At 33.9% G+C, this 24,855-nt stretch overlaps 3 protein-coding genes across 4 annotated transcripts; 1 reads left to right on the top strand and 2 right to left on the bottom strand.

The window, feature by feature from the left end:
• Positions 1-3,029: 3,029 nt before the first annotated feature.
• LOC124822604 (alpha-L-arabinofuranosidase 1-like) lies at positions 3,030-5,773 on the bottom strand. The gene is made up of 11 exons (XM_088091402.1): positions 5,372-5,773; positions 5,014-5,286; positions 4,868-4,937; positions 4,637-4,782; positions 4,502-4,547; positions 4,357-4,409; positions 4,012-4,275; positions 3,863-3,934; positions 3,675-3,778; positions 3,543-3,599; positions 3,030-3,465 (listed from the first exon to the last, which is right to left on the bottom strand). The coding sequence occupies exons 1-11, from the start codon at positions 5,771-5,773 to the stop codon at positions 3,030-3,032; spliced, it is 1,923 nt and encodes a 640-aa protein (XP_087947528.1).
• Positions 5,774-10,053: 4,280 nt separating this feature from the next.
• Positions 10,054-13,965, top strand: LOC124819741 (uncharacterized). Its single transcript, XM_047291309.2, has 5 exons — positions 10,054-10,345; positions 10,422-10,742; positions 11,268-11,360; positions 11,561-11,677; positions 13,744-13,965. The coding sequence occupies exons 1-5, from the start codon at positions 10,169-10,171 to the stop codon at positions 13,786-13,788; spliced, it is 753 nt and encodes a 250-aa protein (XP_047147265.1). The 5' UTR covers positions 10,054-10,168; the 3' UTR covers positions 13,789-13,965.
• A 980-nt stretch (positions 13,966-14,945) lies between these two features.
• On the bottom strand, positions 14,946-20,965 carry LOC124819735 (uncharacterized). Of its 2 annotated transcripts, none has more exons than XM_088116654.1 (4): positions 20,735-20,965; positions 20,582-20,628; positions 17,280-20,449; positions 14,946-16,227 (listed from the first exon to the last, which is right to left on the bottom strand). In XM_088116654.1, the coding sequence occupies exons 3-4, from the start codon at positions 20,400-20,402 to the stop codon at positions 15,322-15,324; spliced, it is 4,029 nt and encodes a 1,342-aa protein (XP_087972780.1). In that variant the 5' UTR covers positions 20,403-20,449; positions 20,582-20,628; positions 20,735-20,965; the 3' UTR covers positions 14,946-15,321. The 2 variants fall into 2 exon arrangements, with proteins under 2 accessions (XP_087972780.1, XP_087972779.1); XM_088116653.1 differs by having other exon boundaries at positions 20,582-20,621.
• Between the last annotated feature and the right edge of the window lie 3,890 nt (positions 20,966-24,855).

Below are 24,855 nucleotides of genomic sequence, written 5' to 3'. Positions count from 1 at the left end.
TGTCATATTTTTTTTAGTAAAATCTCTCAATAATATATAATTTTTATTATCAATAGATTACTTTTGTTGGTATTCAAAGTTCTCATTTTAGTTGTATTGTAGTAAAATTTGTCAATAAATCTATTGGTAATAATATTTTTCAAATTTGTTGGTAAACTATTCTGTAACTGAATTTTTTTGAAATTCATAAATCTACTAGTAATTAAATTTTTGAAAATATTTTTTTATTAGTTATATATTTTTGAAATCGCTCACCTGTTAATAAAGTTGTCAATAAAATAGAAGTTAATTTTCATGTGAATAAAATTGAATTGAAGTATTATTTTATCATAAATCTTATAAATGATGGAGACTTGTCTTTATCAAAGATTTCACATGAAAATAATTCCGCTGATATGTTGACCAAGACTATCACAACAAATAAGCTGAGGCTTTGTATTGCCTCAACTGGCCTTCAAGAGTAATTGATGATGAAGGCAACTACACTAAGTGATAATGTAAATCAAGCTCCAAGTGGGAGAATTGTTAGTATTGTGGAGCTTAATTTAGTCATACATCTCTTAATACTATGAGATGTTCTTCTCTATTTAGCTATATAAGCAACCCTCACTAAAAATTAAGAGATACACCAAAATATAAATATATTTCCTAGTGTAGTCGTGGACATAGGCATTTGTATGTTGAACCACGTTAAATTCTTGTCTCCTTTATTTCTTTCTTTCCTTTTTTTTCTTGTTCCTAACACACACACACACACACACACATATATATATATATGTGTGTGTGTGTGTGTGTGTGTGTGTGTTATATCTACTACAGGTTTTTTACAATGACGAATCATTGGCTACGAACATTTTTGAAGAAATTTGCAATGAATGAACAAGATATTTCTTGTGGCATAAATATTAGTACTCATTCTCTTTAGCATAATGTTTTATTTGGACATTTAAAGTGTGCTATTGTAGTTGATGAGAAGTCTTGATGTTTAAGTAAAACTTTAGGATTTATTACATCAAAACATCAAATATTGTCATTCTCAACAATATGGAATCTATGTAAATTTGATTACAACATGATATGGTGTTGTAGCTAGCAACATTTTGTTCTTTAAAAGAAACAGCATATATCACATGAATTAAGTTACAAATGTGTGGTATATTACATCGATTCTTAACTTAACTAATGTGATATGTTTTTTTTCCGAAAGAGTAAGGACATATTATATCAGTTCTTAGAGACAACTGATGTAATATGATTTGTTCAACACTGATTAATATTTCAATTCTAAACTGATTATGGTTACAACTAATGTGATATGATCTTGTTTTATACCGGTTGATCAACTGATGTGATATGTGTCAAACTTATTATGTCGTTTGAGACAACATTAATTTTGAAACTAATATAATATGTCATAAATAACTTATGTAATATGTCATTTTTTAATTAATGTTTTAAAATTTATGAAACTAAAAACTTATTAAACCTTAAAAGAATTTTAGTGAGACTCAATCTTGTTCAAAATTCTTCTATATGTAATTCTTACAAAGATTAGTGACACAATAAGTAAGCAATTACTTGGGAAAATTTTTTTAATACAAATTTTATGAAGCATAAATGACAATTAAAAAGGAATGTATCATATTTAAATATTTAATTTGAAATCTTAGAAGAAATTTAATGAGACTCATAAACTTATTAAAATTTATTCATGTTTTAGTATGTGTGCATATTTTATAAAACACATTGGAGTGTCTTTGAGGATTCATATGATAAAATTAAGCAATACGTTTAAGATGAAATTTTGTTAAAATGTAAAAGCTAGAACTAGAAGTTTATTCAATAAACTAGGTTTTGTGCACCCACTTGTAGTGTGTCAAGTGTCAATTTTACGAGATACATTTCATACCAAGAGCAAAATCACATATTAAGTAGGGATTATTCTATTGTATATCTCTAAAAAATATAATATAATGTGGAACTTGAAATAATAGTATATTAAATCCAAGTTGTTAATTAGTGAGGACTAATCTTTCACAGATTCTTTTGCTAATTAGTTTTATAATAATATATTTGAATTTATTAGATTTTATACGTTGAATTTTTTAAAAAAATATACACGATAATATAACTCTAAAAATTAATTTATTAAATTAACCAATAATAACAAATTTATAAATGCATTACCTATTAAAAATAATATATTTATGTTGTTAATTATTAATAATAAACATAACTATTATTTAACTTAATAATAAATTTATAAAAGCATTACCTATTAATAGTAATATATTTATATTATTAATATAAACATAACTATTATTTAATTTAATAATAATAAATTTAATTTAGTATAAAATAAAAATCATTTTTATTATACTAAATTATTAATTTTTTTTTAATTTCTTAGTTTATTAACTTTCTTTTACATATTAATTATATGTATCTTTAATTTTTTTTCTTTTAAAAAAATATTAGAATTCCGGAAATTCGAACTTCATGGGGACCAAATCCTTACAAGTTTCAAAATGGATTATGGATAAAAATAATACTTAGCGTCTAATTTTTATGTTTTGGTAAAAGGATGAAAGTAAAGAAGAGAGAAAGAAAAGATAAAAAATGAAAGAAAAAGAGATATTGTTTGGTTGAAATAAATTTAAAAAATTATTTATTTATTTATTATTTACAGTATGAATTATTTATTATTATAATAATTGAAAAAAGAGAGGATAATTTCATAATAAATTCATAATGTGATATTTTGAACTAAATATGGTTAGCATGGACGATAAACAATATTATTATTTTCTCCTTTTTAATTATCTTCAGTTATCCACCTATTTAACCTATTCTTATTTTACAAATAACTCCGAAAAGGCAGATATAAGAAAAAGAAAATAATATAAATGGGAAGAAAAAATGTGTATAAAATTAATGAAAAAATAGATGGTATATCCTATTTCTCTGAAAAAGAAAAGAAAAGAAAAGAAAAGAAAAGAAAAAGAAAAGTATGCATTGGTGTTGAGAGTCTATACGAAGAGATCAACGGAAGTAAGGGAGTAAGGAGGAAGCATGAGAGTCATGTCTGAACAAGCATTCTCCAGAGAACTGTGTTGTGGCACAATCCTGTTAGGTTCAGAAAAAGAATTTTCTTCTTTGACGTTAGGCCCTGTGATCACTGTTCTCGTTGCTCCATATGCTTTAACCTTCGAATCGACTCCACTGATAGAAAACCTAAACCTGTGGGGATCACTGTCAAAGTTTACAACCTTTATTCTCAAATACATTTTCTTCTCTGAAGGATTTCTGTATTCGATTGCCGATGCAACTATGTAATCGGAAGTGCTTTCAAGAGTTGAATCTAGCAAAGTGGCTCCACTTGAAGTGCTAAAAAGATGTTGAATCCAATAGCTGGGAGTTCCATAGCTCTGGTGAGAGTCAAATACAATTGCATCGGGTGTCCACCTACAAACCATTTCAAATTAAACACCATCGTTCCACAAAAATAACACTGCTCAAATCAAAAAGGATAACGAAATTACCTTCTGTCGTTTTTGTTTACGAACAGCGGTGCATAGCTAACCATGTGGACGACGTCACTGTTTGAAGAACAAAAACAATTTAGAAATAAGAAAGAATGAGAGATAGAATTAATGAACAAAAGGAGACAGAACCTATTCTTTTCCAATCCAATAAGGAATGCAGCTTCAGCCACGGCAGCAAGAAGAGTTCCATTACCGGCGTCCGATTGCCAAACGGCATACTCACTCACAAACGCCTGCCAACATAATCAAACTTCATCTTCCCTCTTCATAATCATTCGTATCATAATCATATAAATATAGCTAAAAAGAACTCAAACCTTTGGACCGTATCGTGGTGCGTCGTCGAATTTCGTATGCTTCGAAAACATGTCGTTGGCATTTGTATAAATCTGAAAAATGTATACATTAAGAAAGAGTTGTATAGATAATTATTATGACACGATAAAAATCGAAGAAAAGCTTTTACATGAAAATCGTAGAAATCAGCTGGATGATCCAAGGGTTTTTGAGAAGCATCGCAGTTAGAGATAATCTGAATATCTGGATAAGCTTGCTTGATGGCGTCATAAAATTTGAGGTAGTTTCCTCGATACTTAGACATGGCGCACTCTTCGTTTCCAATGGCAACGATTCTGAGATCGAATGGGTCGGGATGTCCCATGGAAGCCCTTAGAGATCCCCATTTTGACTTTGCCGAACCCTTTGCAAACTCAAGTCCATCCAGAGCTTCCTGTTACACAATTCACATTCTTTAAACCACAATTCTAAATTTAGAATTTCTAAAAAGTTAACAAAACGAAGAAACTCTCACTTGAATAAAAGGTCCGATCATAGACGTATCCACTTCGTCATTGAGGCTGAGACCTACATATATGAACCAAATATTGGATCAGAATGAAAAATTCAATGATATTTTTTATCACAAATAATGTTTTTACGTAACCAAGTATATATACCATCGTTAAAAACCCAGACAGGCAAGGCACCGATATCCTCAGAAAACTGATGGAGAAAGGAAAGAGAAAGATAAGATTTTGGATTATTAAAAAGGAAAAGAAAAAGAAAAAGGAAAAGGAGAAGAAAGAAGGTACTTGAAGGCCCTCAAAATAGCCAAAACCATCGTCGGTCCAATAACTCCAAACGTCTCCGAAGTGACCAGGTCTCTCCTCCCATGCTCCCACGCTGTCTTTCCATCTGAATGCGTTTCTCATATAACCTCCTTCAACGTAACATCCACCTGATGCAACCCACCAATACTATTATTACATATATTTCTCAATACAACACTTTCTTATCATTAACTTTGAGCTTAACCTACGTACCAGGGAATCTGAAAAATCTGGGCTTCAAAGCGGCCACCCTCTGAGCAAGGTCCTTTCGGAATCCATGACCCTGTGGGAACACAATGTTAACAAAAAACTCACAACAAAAGTATTGCATTGCATTCATGAGCGTCATGCATACTTACCTTGAACGTGTCTAGTGGCATAGCTGAAACTTGATCTAACCATAAAACTCCTTTCTTGCTTGTCGTTATTTGGAGACTTGCATTGTGGTTAGTGGCCTTCGCTTCCAGTACGGTCTCCATCCTCGTCCACTCTGTAACATTGTGACCCAAAGACGTAATGCTGTTTGATGCCAACTCGGTATTATCGGATCCAACAAACGAGACGCGAAGATCAACCACACCACTTGCTTTGGCAAAGAACACTACTTTATACTTGTGTGCTTTCTCAATATTCTGATGGAACACGAGAGACATTAATTATAGATATGAGAAACATTTAAAAAAAAAAAAGAGTTGTGAGAGATGAGAAGGCACTGACCATGCCCCAGAAACCAGGATTGGAGATGCCAACACCATCAGGTGGGCAAGATTTGGGTCCATCACAGAGAACATCCATACGCAATGCAACTTTGTTTCGATCGAAGCAAGAGCTACGATCGGTTGAGATCTGTATGGTTGAATCATCTCCCACCATTGCCCATGGAAATATATTTGAGGGAACGCTTGAGCCTCCTTCTTCGAAACCTCGGTTTCGAACAAGCTCGGCCCACAATCCCCCAGCTCCTGCATGGTTGATTTCCTCAAAAAATGCTCCGAAGAAGGTATCTGGAATTTTTCTCCCAGCTCCTTCCGTGACATTTATGTGCAAAGTTGACCTTTGCTTTGCAAAACAGCATAGTGTGAAGCAGCTCAAGAAAATAAGAAAGATCTTCATAGTCATTTTTTCTCTGATTCTTCGTTCCAATGGCTTATGTTGGTGCTTCCATGCTGTATTTATAGAGTAAGAGTCTACCAGAACTCATCTTCAACTTATTCAGTTTAAATTCTCTGATAAGCCACTCATTCGGTTGAAATTCTTCATTTGTATTTTCTTAAATTGAAGTAAAACAGTTTAAATTTTCTGGAGATTTATAAATATATCATCGTACTATATATCATTTGATGTAACTAGTCAAGTAAAAATATACTGTTATTCTATATTTAAAAAATTAAAAAAATTAAAAAATTAAAAAATTAAAAAAATCATTAAATAAAAAATAAAAATAGTGATAATGATTTTTGTTCTTAACTTCAGATTAATTATATGAATATTAATATTGTTATAATTATAGATTATAAAATTAGAATGATAAAGTGTTAATTAGTTTAATAAATATGAAATATGCAGTTCGGTATTATTTTTCTTTTTCTTTATTTTCTTATTTTCCTTAGTGTGATTGAAGTAACAATTTTCAGTTTAATTTGTTGCTTTTAATTTAGTATTATTTTAGAAAACAATTATTATTTTCTGATGAGATTTTAGTTTTCTTTATATCTAAAACAATTTTACCTGAAAATTCTCATATTTAAAATTATGTTTATTTTAAATATTGTTTATAAAGCAAAATAATATATTTTTAAGTTTGGAATAAAATTTAATTCTTAACCTTATGAATTAATTATATGTATAAAAAATTGAGATTTTAAAATTCAAATTTATTTACATAAATATCAGATAATTGGGAAAAATGAAAAAAATAAAAAAATAAATGAGGAATGTTGATTGTAGTTAAAATTGAGGTAACAGTTAAGTTTTCAGTTTTTCTCCCTTAAAATTTCACTTTGTTTGTAGTATTATTAAGAAAATAACTCAATTATTATTTTCTGAAGAAAAAAAAAATAGTTCAACTTATATGTACTTTTAATCTAAAAACTGAGTACAGTTAAATCTAAATTGTTGCTCTGTTAATTTAAATTCTATCACTCAAAATATTTAAAAATGTTTTTAAATTATAAGAATTTCTAACATTTTAAAGGTACTAGAGAGTAAATTATCTTTTAAAATGCTTTGTAAAAAAGAGAATTCCAAATTCTGGTATATAAACTAAATTATTCTTTATTAAAACAAATTTCCAATTTTTTGTATATATAAACGAAAATATTCTTTAAAAATTCTTTATTTAAACATATATCCAAATTCTCTGACGTATATATATGAAAAGAGATATCGTGTGACTGTATATTCAAATGAAATAAATAAATAATAACAATTGATAACAATGATTAAATAATAAATAAAAAAAATGGTAATTGTAGTTAGATAATAAATAGTGGGTTAGTGTTATAAGGGACTTCGGAATGTAAATTAAATGGAAATAAGATGGATATAAAATAAAACGATTTAACCATTATATATATATATATATATATATATATATATATATATATATATATATTCGTGATAAATTTTTTAAATTTAATTATTGACTTATTAATTAAATTAGTCTAATTAATTACTATAAATAAAATAGATTTAAAATTTACTTTAGACGCATTAATGTAGATAAGATATTTTATAACGGTTCTATAAATTTTTTTATAATAGTTGTAAAACGACATATATGTAAAAAATCATTATAATAAGTCAAATTTATTATATGTATTTCAAACTTCATATAAGATGTATAGAATCAATATAACAATATAAAAATTGATTAACTTTCTATATAAAATTTAGTCATTTATATTTTTTTAAAATTTGTAAAAGTAAATTTTCAACCGAAATTTTAATTGGTCGAATTATATTGACAGTGCCGTAAAATTTAGTCGAGTTGGTCCCAATCGAAATTGATAAAATTTAACTGAGTCGACGTTGGTGAAAATCAACGGAATTCATCTGGGATGATCATGAATGGTCGAGACGATCCTGATCAAAAATCGATCGAATTTAACTGAGTCAGCTTTAACAAAAAATTGTCTGAATTTGGCCAAGTCGAGCATAGCTAAAACTCGATTAAGTTAGTCCCAACCGAAATTTGACTAAGTCGACCCTTACCTAAAATTACCTAAATTCAAAAAGTCAGTTTTGATTACCAAGGTTTGGTCTAATCGATAATAGTTAAACAAAAGTGTAAATTTACAGACTCTCAAACAAGTAAAAAGTATAAAATGAATAGTTTTAATTTATTGAGAAATTAATTGAATTATAACTTTAGAGGTTCGATTTTCTAAAACTGAACTATAAAATAGTGTAATTCAATTTTTATTGTAAATAGTTCAGTTTTCTTAATTCAATATAGTACAATTAATCGATAATTCACTACAATTAAGTTAATTTTGTCCACCCCTAAGAATCATAGTTATTGTTATTTAGCTTTGAGACTACTTTCATTTATGTAGAATTGGAAACTTACATTGAATAACAATTATGTGATTACTTTATGCAATTTATTATGTGTAACTTGTCCTTCACATATGATATCATTATGTCGCAAATTGGTAATTTTATGACTCGTCAATTGTTGTGTCGAGACATTGTATTGCAAATAAATACAAAAATTGATGCTTTTGAAGGAAGTTGAAACTTAATACACATGAGATATGTTAAGTTTTTATTTTAATTGTGTGGAAGGAGTTTGGAAAATCAATGGATGATTGGATCTCTCGTAGGTGGTGAAGAAGAAAAAGGAGAGATTCGTACCGGTGACACCAATGAGTGTTCCAAATACGATTAGCATTGTTGGTAGTGGGTTGGTTGGACAAAGGAGGTGATCCTTAGTGTTAGCTAGGAAGAAGATGAAAGAAAGAAAGTAAAAAAAAGAAAAACATGTAAAAGAAAAGAAAAATAAAAAAAAAATATTTTTTTAAATTACACGTGTCATGTCAGTGTTTAACTTTTTAATCTGTTCAACAATTTTTTATAAATATTTTATAGAAAAAATTTAAGGCTTAATACCTATTTTGGTCCCTATTTTCATCTACTTTGTTTAAAGTGGTCTTTGACTTTTTCGAGAATTTAAAGTTATCACAATTTTTGTTCAATTTAACCATTTTCCTTGAGAGCATCTAAATCGTTAACAACATGGTATCCACGTGGCCCGTGAGTGAAAGATGTGTTCCACATGATTGCGTATGACAGTGATGTGAGTGAGGTTTTCTAGTTCATGATTTGGCTTTCCATGACGATGAAGGTGGATTTCTCATTGCTGCAATTTGATTCAAAATTCTTTTATCTGATTTGGGGCTTGTGTTTGAAGGTGGATGATGTAAGAGTTTCGTGGTTCTTAACGTTTCCATGGTTGATTGAGATGATGATTCACGAGTTGAGTTTCACGACTGTGCGAATTTGTGGTGATTGAGATGATGATTCACGAGATGATGCCTTGTTGTGGTTGATTCGATTTACGATAATGGAGATGTTGTGTTTCATTTGCAATTTGTGGTTTCTAGCTTTCTACGTTGCAGATTCGAACTCGCAATGGGGCTTTGTGTGGAGAGGCTCAAAATGGGTCGTTAGGGTTTCACCATGACTTCGGTTGGTAATGTGAGGAAGTGGTGGCTGATAGAGGTTTCTGCAGTGATTTGTGGTTGCACTGTTGGTGGCTTCGCATTTGGTTTGGGTGGTTGGTCGTGGAGGTTCTTGCAATCTGGTGCGTAATTTAGGGTTTTTCACAAGTTGTTTGTGAGGTTTCAAATCTGCGATTTACGGCTTGTTCGAAGAAGATGTTGACTATCTAGCAGTAGTAATGGTATGAGGAAGAAGATGATGGTACGTTGTGACGACATAGTGACAGGAAGGGAGAGTTTAATGATTAGGAATACTACAAGGATGGAGTCAAGAATGTTGGAAAAAGATGAGATGGTCTGATAGCCACAATATTTACTAATAACTCATGTGGATACTATATGATTAACTATTTAGACACGCTTAGAGTAAAAAACTAAATTGAACAAAAATTATAAAATTTGGGATCACTTTAAATATCCAAAAAGTTGACAACTATTTTAAACAAAACTAAAAAAACAATAGTGAAGAAAATAAATATTAAGCCAAAATTTAACGTCCTATTAGAAGGATATTCCACGTATACAAATAAATTTTATAAATAAACTAATTCTAATTTCATATATAAGTACTAAAAACATACTTAGGTACTTATAATAATAACTTAACTTTGCGTTTATTTATTTTCTTTTCATCCCTCTCTCTTTTATTTAATTTTTATTTCCATTCATGAAAAGTAACTAACCCGAATAATTGGTGGAGAATACGGTACAGTTTAGAAGTGAATTGAAGCAAGGAGGAGGAAGGAAGAAACCTATGTTGATCTGTGTGGAGGAAGCAGCGGTGTAGCAGATGGAGGAGAGTGAAGTGCTGCAGGAACTTCACAACCTAACGCACATAGAATCAGAAGAATCACTGAACCGCATCCTCTGCACCCTCTGGTCCACGCGCAACACCGGTCTTCCCCTCTCCGACAAGACTCGCTTCCAATCCCTCCTCCGCCTCTCTTCACTCTCTCAACTGGACCCCGTAAGTAACCCTCTCACTTCACCAATTTCACCGCCAATTCCCTCATTTCTACTATCACCTCACCTATCTCTCGCAGGTCTTGGCGTGCCTCCGCTCCCTCCTCAGAAAATGCGCGCGCTACAACCTCGCTCGCCCCGACCACCACAACGACGTCTTGAAGCTCTTTCCTCCCGACCTTCCACAGCAACTGCGAACCAATCTCCTCTCCTCGTTGAGGAAAAACTGTGATCAATGGAAGGAGGACGCGTCGCTGCAATTCAAGGGTACGGCGAATGTTTCTCCTTCTCTGCTCTGGCCGCGGCATGACCCCGGTTCTGTTGCCCCGCTCAATCGTGCATATTCCGAAACGGCGTCGCCCAGCTTCCAGTGTGATGCTGTTGCTTCTTGTGATGACTTGGTAAGGAACTGGATTCAGTGCGGTCAGTTGTCTTGAAATTCGTGTAGCGACTTCGTTGATGTAAAATTGATGATACAGAATTTGAATGCCTGTTTTAAGTCTGACCTGTAGAAATAAAATGTGGAACGTTCGATTTTCATTTGGTGGTTTAGATTTTTAATGATAGACGTATGCATTTGACGCTCGATTGCTTAGACTCCTGATAACTTAGAACTGCAATGCACATTTGAAATATGAATGGTTTGATATTTTTAAATGCGCTTACTTAGTGAATGTGAGGAAAAGTTGTGCACTGATTTTTGTTCCAAATGACCTAGGATGAACTTAGGAATATCAGTACTGCTCATTAATTTTAGTGATTATTTACTTTAGACCCATTTTCTTTATTATCTAAATTGAGTCTCTCTTACTGTAAAATATAAATATCCTTGCAAGTAACACTTTCCTCCTGCTTCCCCTTTTCTTTTGGCTATTTACTGAATTTAGTTTGTTTTTTATTGTAAAAAAATTAAAATAACATGGTAGGAAAGCCTTCCTTGCCTCAAATCAATGACGTGGACCATGGAGAACCGTGGAACATCATCCCCTGCGAATAGAGTGGCTATAATCAGCCTCAAGGTAACGAAGAGTGTTATGAATTAAGCGTAGTAATTATGAATCAAAATCTGCTTTTAGAAGGATTCACTACAATTTTGTTAACGCGGTTAGATATTATGAAGTGCTGAAATGTACCTGCAATGTCTTCTTTTGGCTGTTGTTGTGATGTACCTTTGTGATACTACGAAGGATTTCCTTGTGATATCTACTTTCGTTTGTAGCTGCATGATTACAGCAAATCTCCATCAGGTGAAACAGAGGTGAAGTTTTTTCTCACAAGGGATACTCTTGAAGCTATGCTGAGATCCTTGACATACATCAGGGAACAACTGAATACTGTAAGAATTTTTTCTTATATTTATGATGAATTTTATACTTTGAAGTTGGCAGAAATTTAGGTCCCCGTTGAACTTTTCATAGTATCTTATGGTTTACTTTTCAGTACATTATAGGTTTAAACCCTCATTTGGTCCTCGTATTTGTGTGCCAATCTCAAGTGGGTCCTCGTTTTTTTTCGGTCTCAATCGGATCCATAAACTTGTAAAAATGAGCCAATTAAGCCCTCTTCGTTAAGTTATCACTGACGTCGTCTAACTGTGCTGAGCTGTATTTTTTTTTTAATATGGCGTGGCATTGTATATTAAACTGAATGGGTGATGTGTTGTACAATCAACAATTCCACGCGTGTTAAATTTTTATACTTTTTCTACTGCCACCGGAAACCCTCTCAGAATCGCCCCACAGGCTGTGGCGGCCTCTTCTCCAGCCGCCACCCACCACCGTCGCTGCACAATCTTCAGCAATAACCCATTTTTCTTACTGTTTCTTTCACTAAGGAAAACCCTTTGTCCTTATTTCTTCAAAGCAAATTCACTCTCTTTTGGTCCTCAAATAATATTTTCGTATCTCTCTCAGTCTCTCTCATTGTTGCTGGGAAGAACACACATCCCTTTCTTCCATTGCGAAAAAATCTCTCACAACCACTTTCCCTTGTGACTTCTTCTTTTGCCTTATAATTTCATCTCCCTTTCTTTGCAGTTGCAGACACCACCTATGTTAATCGGATCAAGGAGTATCTGGGTGACAAAAAAAGAAAAAAGAATGGATTTTTGGAAAGTGGGGTTCCTTTGCTTTCTTTGGGCTTCTTCTGTTCTTGCCATTGGGGCTGTGGAGCTGGGTCGACATCAACCTACTGAGAGAATTTCAGGTGGAGTTCTTCAAGTGTGTGTGTTCTTGCCATTTGGCCTGAGATACATCGACCCTTTTGCGCGTTTCGTGTCCTTGCTCGGTTCTGGACGAATTGATATGCGAATTGAAAATCGCGACTTAGGGTTTTGATCTGGGGCTTTTCCTAGATCTTTTGTGTTGTCTTGGTTGTAGGTTTGAATGGAGGCAGCGCATAGAGATTGGAGAGGTTGGGGTTTTAGGGTTCTTCGTAATTCTGGGTTGGTAATGAAGGTGCGACGTGATGGTGAAGAAGAAGATTTCGCCGTTGCGATTTGGGTTGCAGGTGAATTGCGCGAGGAGGTGATGGTTGCGCGAGGTGATGGTGACACTGTGCTAGGGTTTGGTGGTGGCGAGACTGTGGTGATGGCAGCGCTCGTGGTTCATGGTGGAGCGATGAGATTGCTTGTGATTCTGGGTGTTTATGGTGGATGTTGCGTCGCTCGCGACATTGGCGACAAGAGAAGGATAGGCAGTGACGCGTGATTCATTGGTGGGTGGTGGCGCGTGATGAAGGATGGTTGTCCAACGAGATGAGCATGGTGGTTGGCCATGACGGCGAGGATGGTGGGGAATGACACTGTTGTGGCGGCTAGCTTCACCTAAAAAAATTCACGTAATATAATACTGGCACATCATCATTTTAAGTGTGCACCACGTCATCACAATTAGATGACGTCGATGATAACTTAACGAAGAGGGCTTAATTGACTCATTTTTACAAATTTATGGACTCCATTGAGACCGGAAAAAAAATGAAGACCCACTTGAGATTGACACACAAATACAAGGACTAAATAAGGGTTTAAACCTATATTATAACATTATATTCTGGGAGAGTTGTAGCATTTTAATTGTTTGTTCTCAATCCTTATAATGTCTAAATCCTCTTTTATCCTTCTGGTTAATTTTCTTCGCAAAAGTGCTTACATAGCTTCGTCTGACATGCACACAACACAAGTGTTTCTATTACAGTAAGATAGATGGACAAAAAACACAGAATTGGTCATCAAAGGGATAATCATAGAAAAATATTATATGATAAAAATTAAAAGTTATATATTTGCATGAATGTGGAATAAAAAAATTAAGTCCTAGGAAAATTTCATGAAGCAGTAGCTTTCCAGAGAAAAGCCCCTGGTATTCTATTTAATTGTGCAATTTTCGAATGTGTTTGCAGGTTGAGACTTCTTCCGGGCCACCAAACAAGAAACAAAAGCTGTAGCTGGTCTTTCCAGAAATTAATGCTGTAGTTCCTTAGTCACAATACATAGTAATATTATTAGGAGAAATATCTCATCTGTTTAAAACATCGACAGTAAAAATAGAGAGCCAGTGAAAGAAATGTTAACTAAGACATGTTGTAATGTCATTTGCCTTCTTAATATATTGGATTCCGTAACTGATTTTTGCTACTCTGATTCTATAAACACACTCGTTCATAAAAATTTGCATGTGAGGGTGTCCTTATAACGTTCTCTCTTTTCTATTTATCGTGGAACCGCAATAAATCTAAGTATCTTTTCAATTATTATCCCTCTTCTTTTTTGACATTGAAATTTAAGAGAAAGGGTAAATTATAACTTTCGGATTGTCAAATATTATTATAAATTCTAAAACAGTAGCAAACTGGTCCGATTGGAATAAGAAATTTGAAACAAAACGATTTTCAATCTTGTCCAAAAATGGTTCCCTCGGCGTCATGTCACTATTGTCAAAGCTTTGTTACTAAACGCCACACCGCGCTACTGGGGATTCTGTTTGTTACATTTTTTACATATTTTCTTATTATTTTACCTTTCTGTTTTTAATCACAATAACTGTTAGGATAATTACTTCTAATTGTATTAACTGTTTATAATCATTAAAAATGTGGACAGACGATATAGTGTTTTCAAGTACATAAAATCATTATAATTTCACAAAAGAACGAGGTAACTGAAGCTGACAAATGAAAACAACCATAAATTACCAAAACATTTTAAAACTGTACCTTTTACAAATTATAACAATTGGGGTCCAAAAACTATTACAACCAAAACCAGTAAAAATACACTTTAAAAGAGGCCTCAATCCAACGTGGTGGCTACCTTTAGATGCAGACTAATTCGACGAGTAGTCAGAAAATATAGGACTTAATAGAACAGATGCAGTTAATATTAGGCAGAATCTCATCATTTTCTAAAGAGTATCCAAAAATTAACAAGGCTAGTTTCTTGAATTGGTCAGTAGAGGCGGAACCAGATTATAGTTATTTATGTAAAATGTTAATGATGTAACGATATTTTCCTTGGAACCAAAAACTAAAGATTGTTGATGTATTGTTGACGAAAAAAGTAGCAAATAAGAAAAGGAAAAGAAAAACAGAAGCACTGATTGATGTATACAAATAAACAAAGTCCATTCACCATTTCTTTCTACAATCAAAGTATAATGTACAATACTCCAATTTCTTTCTTTTCTTCTTTTTGGACTACACAATGTGCACTTGTTGGAAATAAACACTCACCCTGTATATGCCAAATTGCTCACACTCGGGATAAAATTGAACAAAAAACTGCACGCTTCAAGAAATAAAACCAAAAACTCATTCTTGAAGAAACCAATCCAACAAAATTTACGAAACCTGACCTGACTGACTACCATTAGCCAAGACTTGATTGGCTAAATTCCCACCACTGAAGGACAAATAAATAAAACAACATAAATGAGAAACTTACGATTCTTTCTTCAGTGCTCAAAGTGGCCTCTCACCATATCAATCAGAATCGCTCGAGCTTGAGCTTGAGCTGGAACTGGAAGTAGATTTCCTACTGTGAGATTTTGCCTTGTCACTGGAGCCACTGATGGGTATATTTTCCGATTTATCTGCCGTAGTTCTGTTAGTTTCTTCAGAACTGGATTCATTCACCTTTGATGAGCCAACTCCATTTTCTTCAACTTTGACTGAAGTGGCTTTCAAATCCACGGAATTTGGAAGCTCCTCTTTATTTCCTTCAGATGCTTGCTTTAAAGCAATGTTAATATCTTCCAGAGATCTGGCTTCAACAACCTCAAGGTCTGAATTAGCTTCCAGATGATCTTTAGATTCTTCAATAGCATGCTGATCCTTAATGGTACTTGGAAGGATAACTTCTTTAACATCCACTCCTTCTTGAAGTTGCTTAAAAGCCAGGTTAACATCTTCAAGTGATCTTGCTTCAAGAACTGGGATGCCCTGTTCAATCTCTTCTATCTTTACATCCTTAGGGAGTGAAAAAACTTGAGAATCACCAGTTTTCTCATGTTCAGTGTCAGTACGAAGTGATACACCAGCATCATTGACACGAAAGTCTCCAACAGTGTCCAATTCTGACAAGAATCCTTCGTCAATTTCCTTCATATCATCAAATTCATTGCTATTTTCTTCAGTAACCTGAGACATGCTCTCTTCTGAAGCAAGTGCAGTTTCTAGCAGTTCGGTATCCCTTTCAACTGCCCCATGCCTATCAATTTCCAAATCCACTTCACCAGAGGGTGACCCGAATTCAGAATTTTGGGATTTTTCTGAGGTCACAGAAGAAATGCTTGGTTGAACTTTTTGAGTCGCATCATGCAACTCTCCAGTTTCATCATTGGATCTGCCAAAGCTCTGTGCTGATTCAATGTGGATAGCAGAAGAACTCTGCAGAATGTTAAAGAAATTATGATCAGTTTAATCAGCTAATTTAGAGTCTCAAATCCATAATAACACTTTTTGTGGAAGAAACCCAATGCCAGCAGAGCTGGTATGAGCTTCAGATAAAAAAAAGTCAAAAGAACGGAACAAATTATTCACGTACATCCATCATGTTTGCAGAAATAGTCATAGAATACATCATTCAAACAATTACAATTTGGAAAGAAAATATTCTATCACTTGTACAATGAAACTGAACTTCACATATATATTCTTACTAAACATCCTATGTGTTTGACATCTCATTCTCCTTCTGACTTCTGGGAATCACAGAAAAAAAAAAATCGAACAGTAATTGCGTTTTACATGTTTGGGATCTATTTACTTATTGAAGGGTATTCAATTGTCCATTCTTTAAATTTGAATGGAAAAAAATAGAGCTAACTCTACCATATTTAATATCTCAATGTCGTAAAAAAAGGGAAAATAGCTATTAATACAATTTTTTTTTTCTTTAGCATTTTTTAGAATGGGCAAATATTTTATAACTTTTTCTTTTTGCAGAGGACATGCACATCAAATTAATTGAAACGTAAAAAATATAACACGTTTATTTATATATACTACCCTTTTGGGTTCAAAATTACAGCTTGTTTATATCCTACAAAAGTTGTGACAGGGCATCAGTGCTATGTGTAGATTCTGAATATATGTTAAGAAGATAAGATCTTTTTCTCCCCCCAAAGTGGAAAGTCTGTAGTATAGAAATTTCTTTGGGATGCAGATGTTATCGGAAGTAAGCACTTATTGCCCCCGAAACAATTCTATGATTTAATGGCAAGTACAGATAAGTAGAATTCCAAATCCCATTTGAATTTCGTAAGCATTGAGAATATTATCAATAGCATGTCCTCAAAATTAAAATAAAAAACACCACTATTTCCTTTTAGGACATCATCAAGTAATTTTCCTTGATAAATAAATGGACCCTTAAAGAAAAAGAAGTTTGGAAGATAAATTACTCAGATAATGGAGGCATAGATTGTCATGTCACTTACCTGACTTTCATCATGATCACTAAAAGATGGTTCAACAACTGATTTATCGGAGATTGATTTATGATTCTCCATGTTAGAAGAAGGCTTTTCATCACTTTCATGTTGACTGTCAGAAGTGAAAACAACCACATTCTTATCCAAATCTTCATAGATATTGGCTTCACCTTGTTCCACAGAACTTGTCAAGGCTTTATCCTGCTGAATCTGATATATGCCAGCATTATTTGATGAAATTTTTTCTGTATGTCCGCTTTCTTCAGAAGGTGGACTAGGATGATCCACTGGTGCTGGCCCTGCTGCTGGTGAAAGTTGCAAATCCAGTTGGGCAGGCATAAAGGAACCATCAGAAGATATATGGTGGGCATCTGAAGCCCCAGAATCCAACATTTCATCTGCATCTTGGACTAACACAGACACATTTGCACTAAAAGATCTCGATATTTCGTTGGGCAGTGCACTTTCCTCCAGAGATTCATTATCTGATATATGTGACTTTTCAGAATCTGAATCTACAGAATTTATATTGTCTTGGTGAAGAATTTCAGAATCAGCATGTATGTGGTCGGCTACATCCTGACCATGTACTAGGCCTGAATTAATCACACCGGTTATTGATCCCATATCTGAAGACAAATTTGCATCCACAGAAACAGGGATAACCTGAGGCTCAGCAACTGTAGATGTATTCGCTGCAGATAACTCATTCGCCACAACATACACATCTTCAGATTTCTCAGACGTCAATGCATTTTGGGCTTCCACGTGATGTTCGGAAGAGGCTGCTTGAGTTTTATCATGATCAGAAGTATTACTTTCCTGTGTTTGATCATGAACATCCAACTCCTTATCTGCCACATTAGCAGTTTCCACTGAAGCAGGAGGCATTGCCCTCTCGGAAAACTCCAAAGCAGAATCATGAGAAGATAGTGAAGGAAATGATTGGAGTGTTTCAGAAGCCTGGGGACTAGAATCATAAACAGGTTCTACATGGTGATTATCTTCCACCTCACTACTACTAACATGCTGCAAGTTAGATTCCTGCACTGAAGCTTGAGTTGAAATTCCATATTCAGAGACATGATCATCTCCTTCTTGCAAACTCTCTATTTTCTCATCTGGCATGCTGTCAATTACTTCTGATAGTGAAGAATGGCTTGATCTGCTGCTGTGGCTGTCGCTCTCCTCGTCACCTGGTTCTCTTCTCAAATGTGTTTCCCCTGCATTAAATTGTTCATGAATTTCAACCTCTCCTGTTTCAGGATAAAACGCCATCTCAGAAGGATTTTCCACCCCACCCAGCACTATCTCAACTTCATCATGGCGAACATTGCTCTCCTCAATTTGTATCATCTCCACAGAATCATTTTCTTCAGAGCTTTGGCTTCCATGTTCAACAACATCAGAAGCATTATCCATGTTAGATACCAATTCATTTTCTTGAGACAAGTCCTGCTCACTGAATTTCCTGTCATCTTGATCAATTGAACTCAAAGATTCAGTATCTGGAACAGAGCTCAACTTTGAATCACTTACTTCACTTGATTGCCTGTGAAATGAAGAATAACTTGTTCCCTCTGGAGCCATCCTTTCGGATACAAAGACAGGTTTCCAATCATACCTCTCTTGCCTGGATAGCCCCAGTACTGAAGGTCCTACGCTGAAACTTTCATGCCGCCGAAAAAGGGCATCTTTTTGATGAAACACTGTAAACTCTTGTTGAAAACTGTCCCCCTTAAGATCAGGTTTTTCTTCATTTGAGTCATAGGGAATATCAAAAGGGTTTCGTCTAGGTTGTAGAATAGAAGGAGCAGATCCAGGAATGGGTGGTAATCCCATGGCAGCAAAGGAGTCATCAGGGAAATCAAATGGATTACGCCTGGCTGTAGCAATAGGTGCAACATTACTGGGAATATCAGCAAAGTCTAAGTCTATTAGATTCTTCTCAGATATCAATCTCCTTTGTCTTCTCCTGGCAATAAGATTCTCCAACCGCGTGTTCCTTTCCAGCTCTAGATTTCCCAGATCCATGAGGTTCTTTTGGTCATCCTCTGTCCATTTAATGGCAGATTTACTTTCATCTTCTTTGCCACCTGCAGCTTCTTCTTCCTCTTCATCATCGGGTTCATCAATACCATCATCTTCCACATCACCAGGGTTTTCAGTATCATCATCTGATTCAACACTGTCATCGTCACTATTCTGAGACTTCTCAGATTCAGCATCAGAACCATCACGGGACACATGAGCTGGTTGTGGAGCATCTAGGTCTAGTAGTGGGTGGAGTTCATCAAGTATTGGAATTATGTCAGCCATGGAAGCATCTGGTGAAGAGCTTTCAGCCCCATCAGAACCTGACTCCACCGAGACATTATCATCACCATCATCATCATCATTTTCCACCTGTTTCCAAGATGAGCTAGCAGAAAAGTCCACGTGATCTCTTGGAGGTTTCTCATTTTCAAATTCAAAAGTATCATCATCCATTTTCTGAACCAAGACATATTGCTTCTCAATAGCTTCTTCATCACTTGAAACAGCTTCAGAAGTCAGGTTCTCTTCATGAATTTCCTTATTCTTTCCCAACTCAAAACTGTGGAGTTCCCTTTCCCCTTCCACTTCCCCAGTATTTTTCTTCTCAGGCTGAATATCCAGCAAGTCTACATCATCTGGGGGCAATTCAGAACGCAAGTCTTGATCTTCTTCTGTCCTATTATCCCTCTCAGCAACCAAACTTGCTTCCTCAATGCCCCTCTCTTCCACATCACTCTTATTTTGTGAATACCCCTTCACAAAGTAGTTCTCATCTCTGTCAGAAAAAACAGTCTCCCCCTCCGAAAACCCAGCTTGGAAGGATGATAAGCTATGAGTAACTTTCTCTTCCTTTTCAACTTCAGGCACATTTGGCTGCCCAAAACTAAGAAGGGTCCCGAGCAGAATAGCAGTGCAGACCAAAACAGGAGATGCAGAGACCAAAACAGAAAATAGAAAAGGAAAAGATCTGTACAACAAAAGCAAGAAACACAAAAACCCCAAAAGGAATGGATGATTGCAAGCTGATCTGAAACCACCTCTGATTGAAATTACAACAACTTTCCTTATTTTGGTTCCAATTTCTGATCCCATCTTCCCCTCTCTGTCTCTCTCCTTTGACAACTCCCCCTAATTAAAACCTGTTTTGATTGATCAAGCATGAACAGACAAAAAAGGTACCCAAATAAGATCCAAAGACCGACCAACACCAGTTCCCTCAAAAAATGAAAAAAAAAGAAGGGAAATTTATCATCATTCAAACTTAAACGTACCTCAGCATGAATCAAAACAATCCCACAGATCAATCCAAGCCTGAAAACTCCAGAAATTAAGGAAAAATTATGAGGTGATTACACTATAACCTAACCAAATAAAGAGGAAAAAGGGTATGAAAAAAAAAACTAATGTGGAGATAAATGACTCACCTGATATTATTGTGGAAACAAAAGAAAACAAAGGATAATTGAGAATCCTGTGCTTTTCAATGTCCCTTCTTTTGTTTACTCTGTGTGGCAAACCATTGGCAACAGGAACTATGAGGAGCTGAACGTGTGTGTTATGTATTGGCTACGTGTATTTGATGGTTTGACAAAGAGAGTGTGAAGCGGCACCAAAAGAAGAGAAAGGGGAAGATTGAAGGTGAAGAAGAAGAAGAAAAAGAAAAAGAAAAGGACAAAGAAAGCTATCATTACATTATTACAACTAATTTTTATTTTTTTTTCCTACGTTGCTTTCTCCAAAGAACCTTTTTCACTGTCATGCTTTCTTGTAATTGTGAAATGTATAAAAAAAAAAAGTAACTTCTAGGACTTTGGATTCATGCAAGATTCAATCTTTCATCCATTTTTTTTTCTTCTGAAAGTATTTATTTTTGAAATAACCCTACTCAAGACATATCAACATTAAAAGTGAATACATAACTCATTTATTTAGAAATTATAATTTTAATTTATCACATTGCAAAGTATTAATTATTTTCGTTAAGCTTAACATAACTCATGTTAATTTCACTTATGTGATGACATTTGTTTAGTTCGATAAGCTATTTGTTTCTTTTTTTTATCAATGTTTTTAAGTCTAAGGTTTTTGTTTATGTTCAAATAAATTTTGTTGTTTTTTCTATTATGTTTAAAACTATACTTTTATTATTTCTCTGATATTTTAAAAATATAAATTTTATTTTAATAATTTAAAAATATTAAAAATCAGAATACATAAATGTATCTTAAAAGTAAAACAAATAAATAACAGAAAAAACCAGCAAAAATTAAAATTCCAATATTTCATACTAGTAACGTGGTGTACAAGTATCTCTCGTGGCCAAGTTTGTAACACTGACGTGCTTAAATTCTATATTCATGTCTCTTTATATAATAATTTATAAACGGAATTAAGAAAATGTAAAGAATCAAAGATGAATGTTGGTCATGATGATTTCATCCTCGATGACATGAATTTATTATTATTATTTATTCCACAAAACGTGTATTTTTGTCTGCGTGCTTTTCTAGATCAGTGGTGATCACCAAACGTTTTCTAGATTAGTGGTGATCACCAAACGCACTTTTTTAATAAATCTTTCGAAAATTTAATTCCTGATTTTAGCCGGCAAGTGAAGTCATTATGATAATTTATTGAAGTCATAGATATAGGATAAATATTTGCAAATTATTAAGGAAGATGAGAGTGATTTAACAGAGAAAATGTTAAAGTTGTAATGATATATATATAGATATAGGAATTTATTGACTGAGTAATTAAGTAGTATTTAAGAGTAATTATTTTAATACACAGTGACAATATAGATGAAATTATTGATATTCAGGTGTGTTTGGGACAAAATTAAATTTTATTAATAAATAATTATATGTAAAATTGATTATTACTATCGTAATTAATTATAATCAGAATTGTTTTTTCTTCAACTAATTACAACCAGACTAGTTTTTAAACAATTATGCTTCTTTTTATATACACGAAAATCAATTTTTACATGACAAAAAATTGAAACAAAGTTGAAAGGAGAATAATGTTGAAGAATAATCATGAGATATAAATTTTCATATTCATAAAAACAGTTTATTTTAAAATAATTGACTAAATTTCAAATTGAAGTCCTAAACATCCATTTTATTTTGTAAACATTATTTTTCATAAAAATGAAAAAAAAAATCTATTTCGAGCTCCTTTCTTCATTCTTATTATATTTTTTATATTTTAGTATTTTCTTAGGAATTTCATTCATTTCTTGATATAATTTAAACGTCTTGATGTATATGTACTAAGCATTAACTTTATATGTACTTCTTCTCTGTCAAAAAAGAGTTGTGTACTTCTTAATCTTCATTTTTAAATTCACATTAAAGAAGAGTAGACAGGCCATTATGGCAACATTATTGCATTAAAATAATTACTATTTCTTCGTAAGAAGTTGAGAAATGCTTGAAAAAAAGTTACAAAACAAAATAAATATTATTTACTAATTAATATATTTTTATTTCTCTTTTTATTATGCCCCTTTAGTTTGAATTAGTAGAGCAAATTTTAAAAAGGTTTAATGTCTCCGTAGGTCCCTATTTTGGTCATGAATTTCAAATAGGTCCTCGTCATTTTCGGCGTTTCAATTGAGTCCTTGTTTTTGTAAAATTGAATCAATTACAGGCCTGCCGTTAATTTGGAGAAACGGCCGTTACGGTATTGGTTAGGTGGCATGGTTGAGTGCAGACGTGGCATTTAAAACGGTTATTGTATAAAATAATTGGGATGCACGTGTGTTTATTCAGTTTTGGGTAAGGGTAAAGTAGGAAATTTGAAAAAATTAAAAGGGCAACTGAGATTGGGGAAAGAATTAAACCTTTTTATTATTAGGGTTCGCGTGAGAGGCCAAAAATCGCGATCGTAAGTTCGAGACTGAAGCGGCAGAGTGCATGCAGTGGGCGGTGTCTGTGGGTCCTTTTGTTGTTGGAAGCAAGAAGCTGAAGCACGTGGTCAGTGGAGGTAAGTGTTTCTGCTTTATTGTATTCGTTTTGATTCAATCGAAACTACAATCACTTGTGGTGGTCCCCCATTGCTGTATGGTTTGGTCTCTGGTTTTGATTGCATTTTGGTGGTCCCCCATGTATGTTTAAAGTTATTTGACTTTGTCTGAGTGCGTATGTTTAAAGTTATTTGATCTCTGTGCCTGTTTTAATATATATTTTTTTTGTCGTGATATGTTTTCATAATAGGTATGTAGATATATTTATTTTGTGTTGTGCGTAATGGAGGACGCTATTGTGTGTGTGTTCCACCATGGAGGAAAGTTCATTAATGATAGTACCCTAAAGTATGAAGGGGAGACAACAACTTTGTCCTTTGACCCTGACACGTGGAGTTTTTTTGTGATTGTCAGTGTAGTCAAAAGTTTAGGATATGAGAATTTTAAAGATTTATGGTACTGTTTAGGAGGGGGTTTAGTGTTGAAAAATAGGTTGGAACAATTGATTGATGACAGAGGTGCCATGCATATGGCTAACTTAGCTAGGCTTAATGGTGAAGTTCACTTATACGTTGTCCATGTAGTTTCTGATCCCGAAGTCATTCATATGCTTGAAGACATTACTAATGATGAAGGAGAAGTTGAAGGTAATGTACAGTACAAAAAGAGGTTGAAGAAGATGGTGATTCTGTTAAAGTAAATGTTGAAGGTGATGGTGACTTACAAGAGGTCAATGTTTGTGAAGAAGATGGTGACGGTGTTGAAGTAAATGGTGTAGTTGATGGTGACTTACAAGAGGTCAATGTTTGTGTAGAAGATGGTGACGGTGTTGAAGTAAATGATGTAGTTGATGGTGAGTTACAAGAGGTGAACGAGGGTGAAGAAGATGGTGGTGCTGTTGAAGTAGATGGTGAGTTACAAGAGGTGAACGAGGGTGAAGAAGATGGTGGTGCTGTTGAAGTAGAGGTTGAAGGTCATGGTCACGTAGAAGAGTTGCATGAGGTTGAAGAAGAGCAAGAGTTGAATGTGTGTGAAGGAGTCGTGGAGGATGAAGTTTATGTTTGTAGTTGGAGTACATCTACTGAAGAAGGTGATGTACATGGAATTAATGAGTGCTTAGAGGGCCTAGTAGATGTGAGTGTTGAATGTGATATAGATGGTGATGTAGATTGTAATGTCGAAGCAGAAGTAGAAGTAGAAAGTCTTTATGATAGTGATGATGACCGTGATAATGTCAGTGTTGAATGTGATGATCATGACGATAGAGGATTGTCAGATTTTGAGTGGAAATCTGAGGAATTTCTTAGTGCAACAGATAGTGATGAAGAGGTTAATGACAGTGAAGGTTATGGGAGGTTTGGTATTTTTTGTATGCCAAAAAGTATGGTAGACTTTACATGGGAAGTTGGGACTTTTTTTGCAGAAAAGCAAGATATTTTAGATGCTGTAAAAGGGTATGCCTTGGAAAATGGGAGGAATATAAAGTTTGTAAAAAATGACAAGAGAAGATTGAGGATGAAGTGCTTTGGTGCAAAAGGAGAATGCCCATGGACCATATACTTTGGTTAT

This window comes from Vigna umbellata, chromosome 5, assembly GCF_029865625.1.
Source record: "Vigna umbellata cultivar VRB3 chromosome 5, Vumbellata_1.0, whole genome shotgun sequence".
NCBI lineage: Eukaryota > Viridiplantae > Streptophyta > Magnoliopsida > Fabales > Fabaceae > Vigna > Vigna umbellata.
This window is presented reverse-complemented; position numbering and strand designations above follow the sequence as displayed.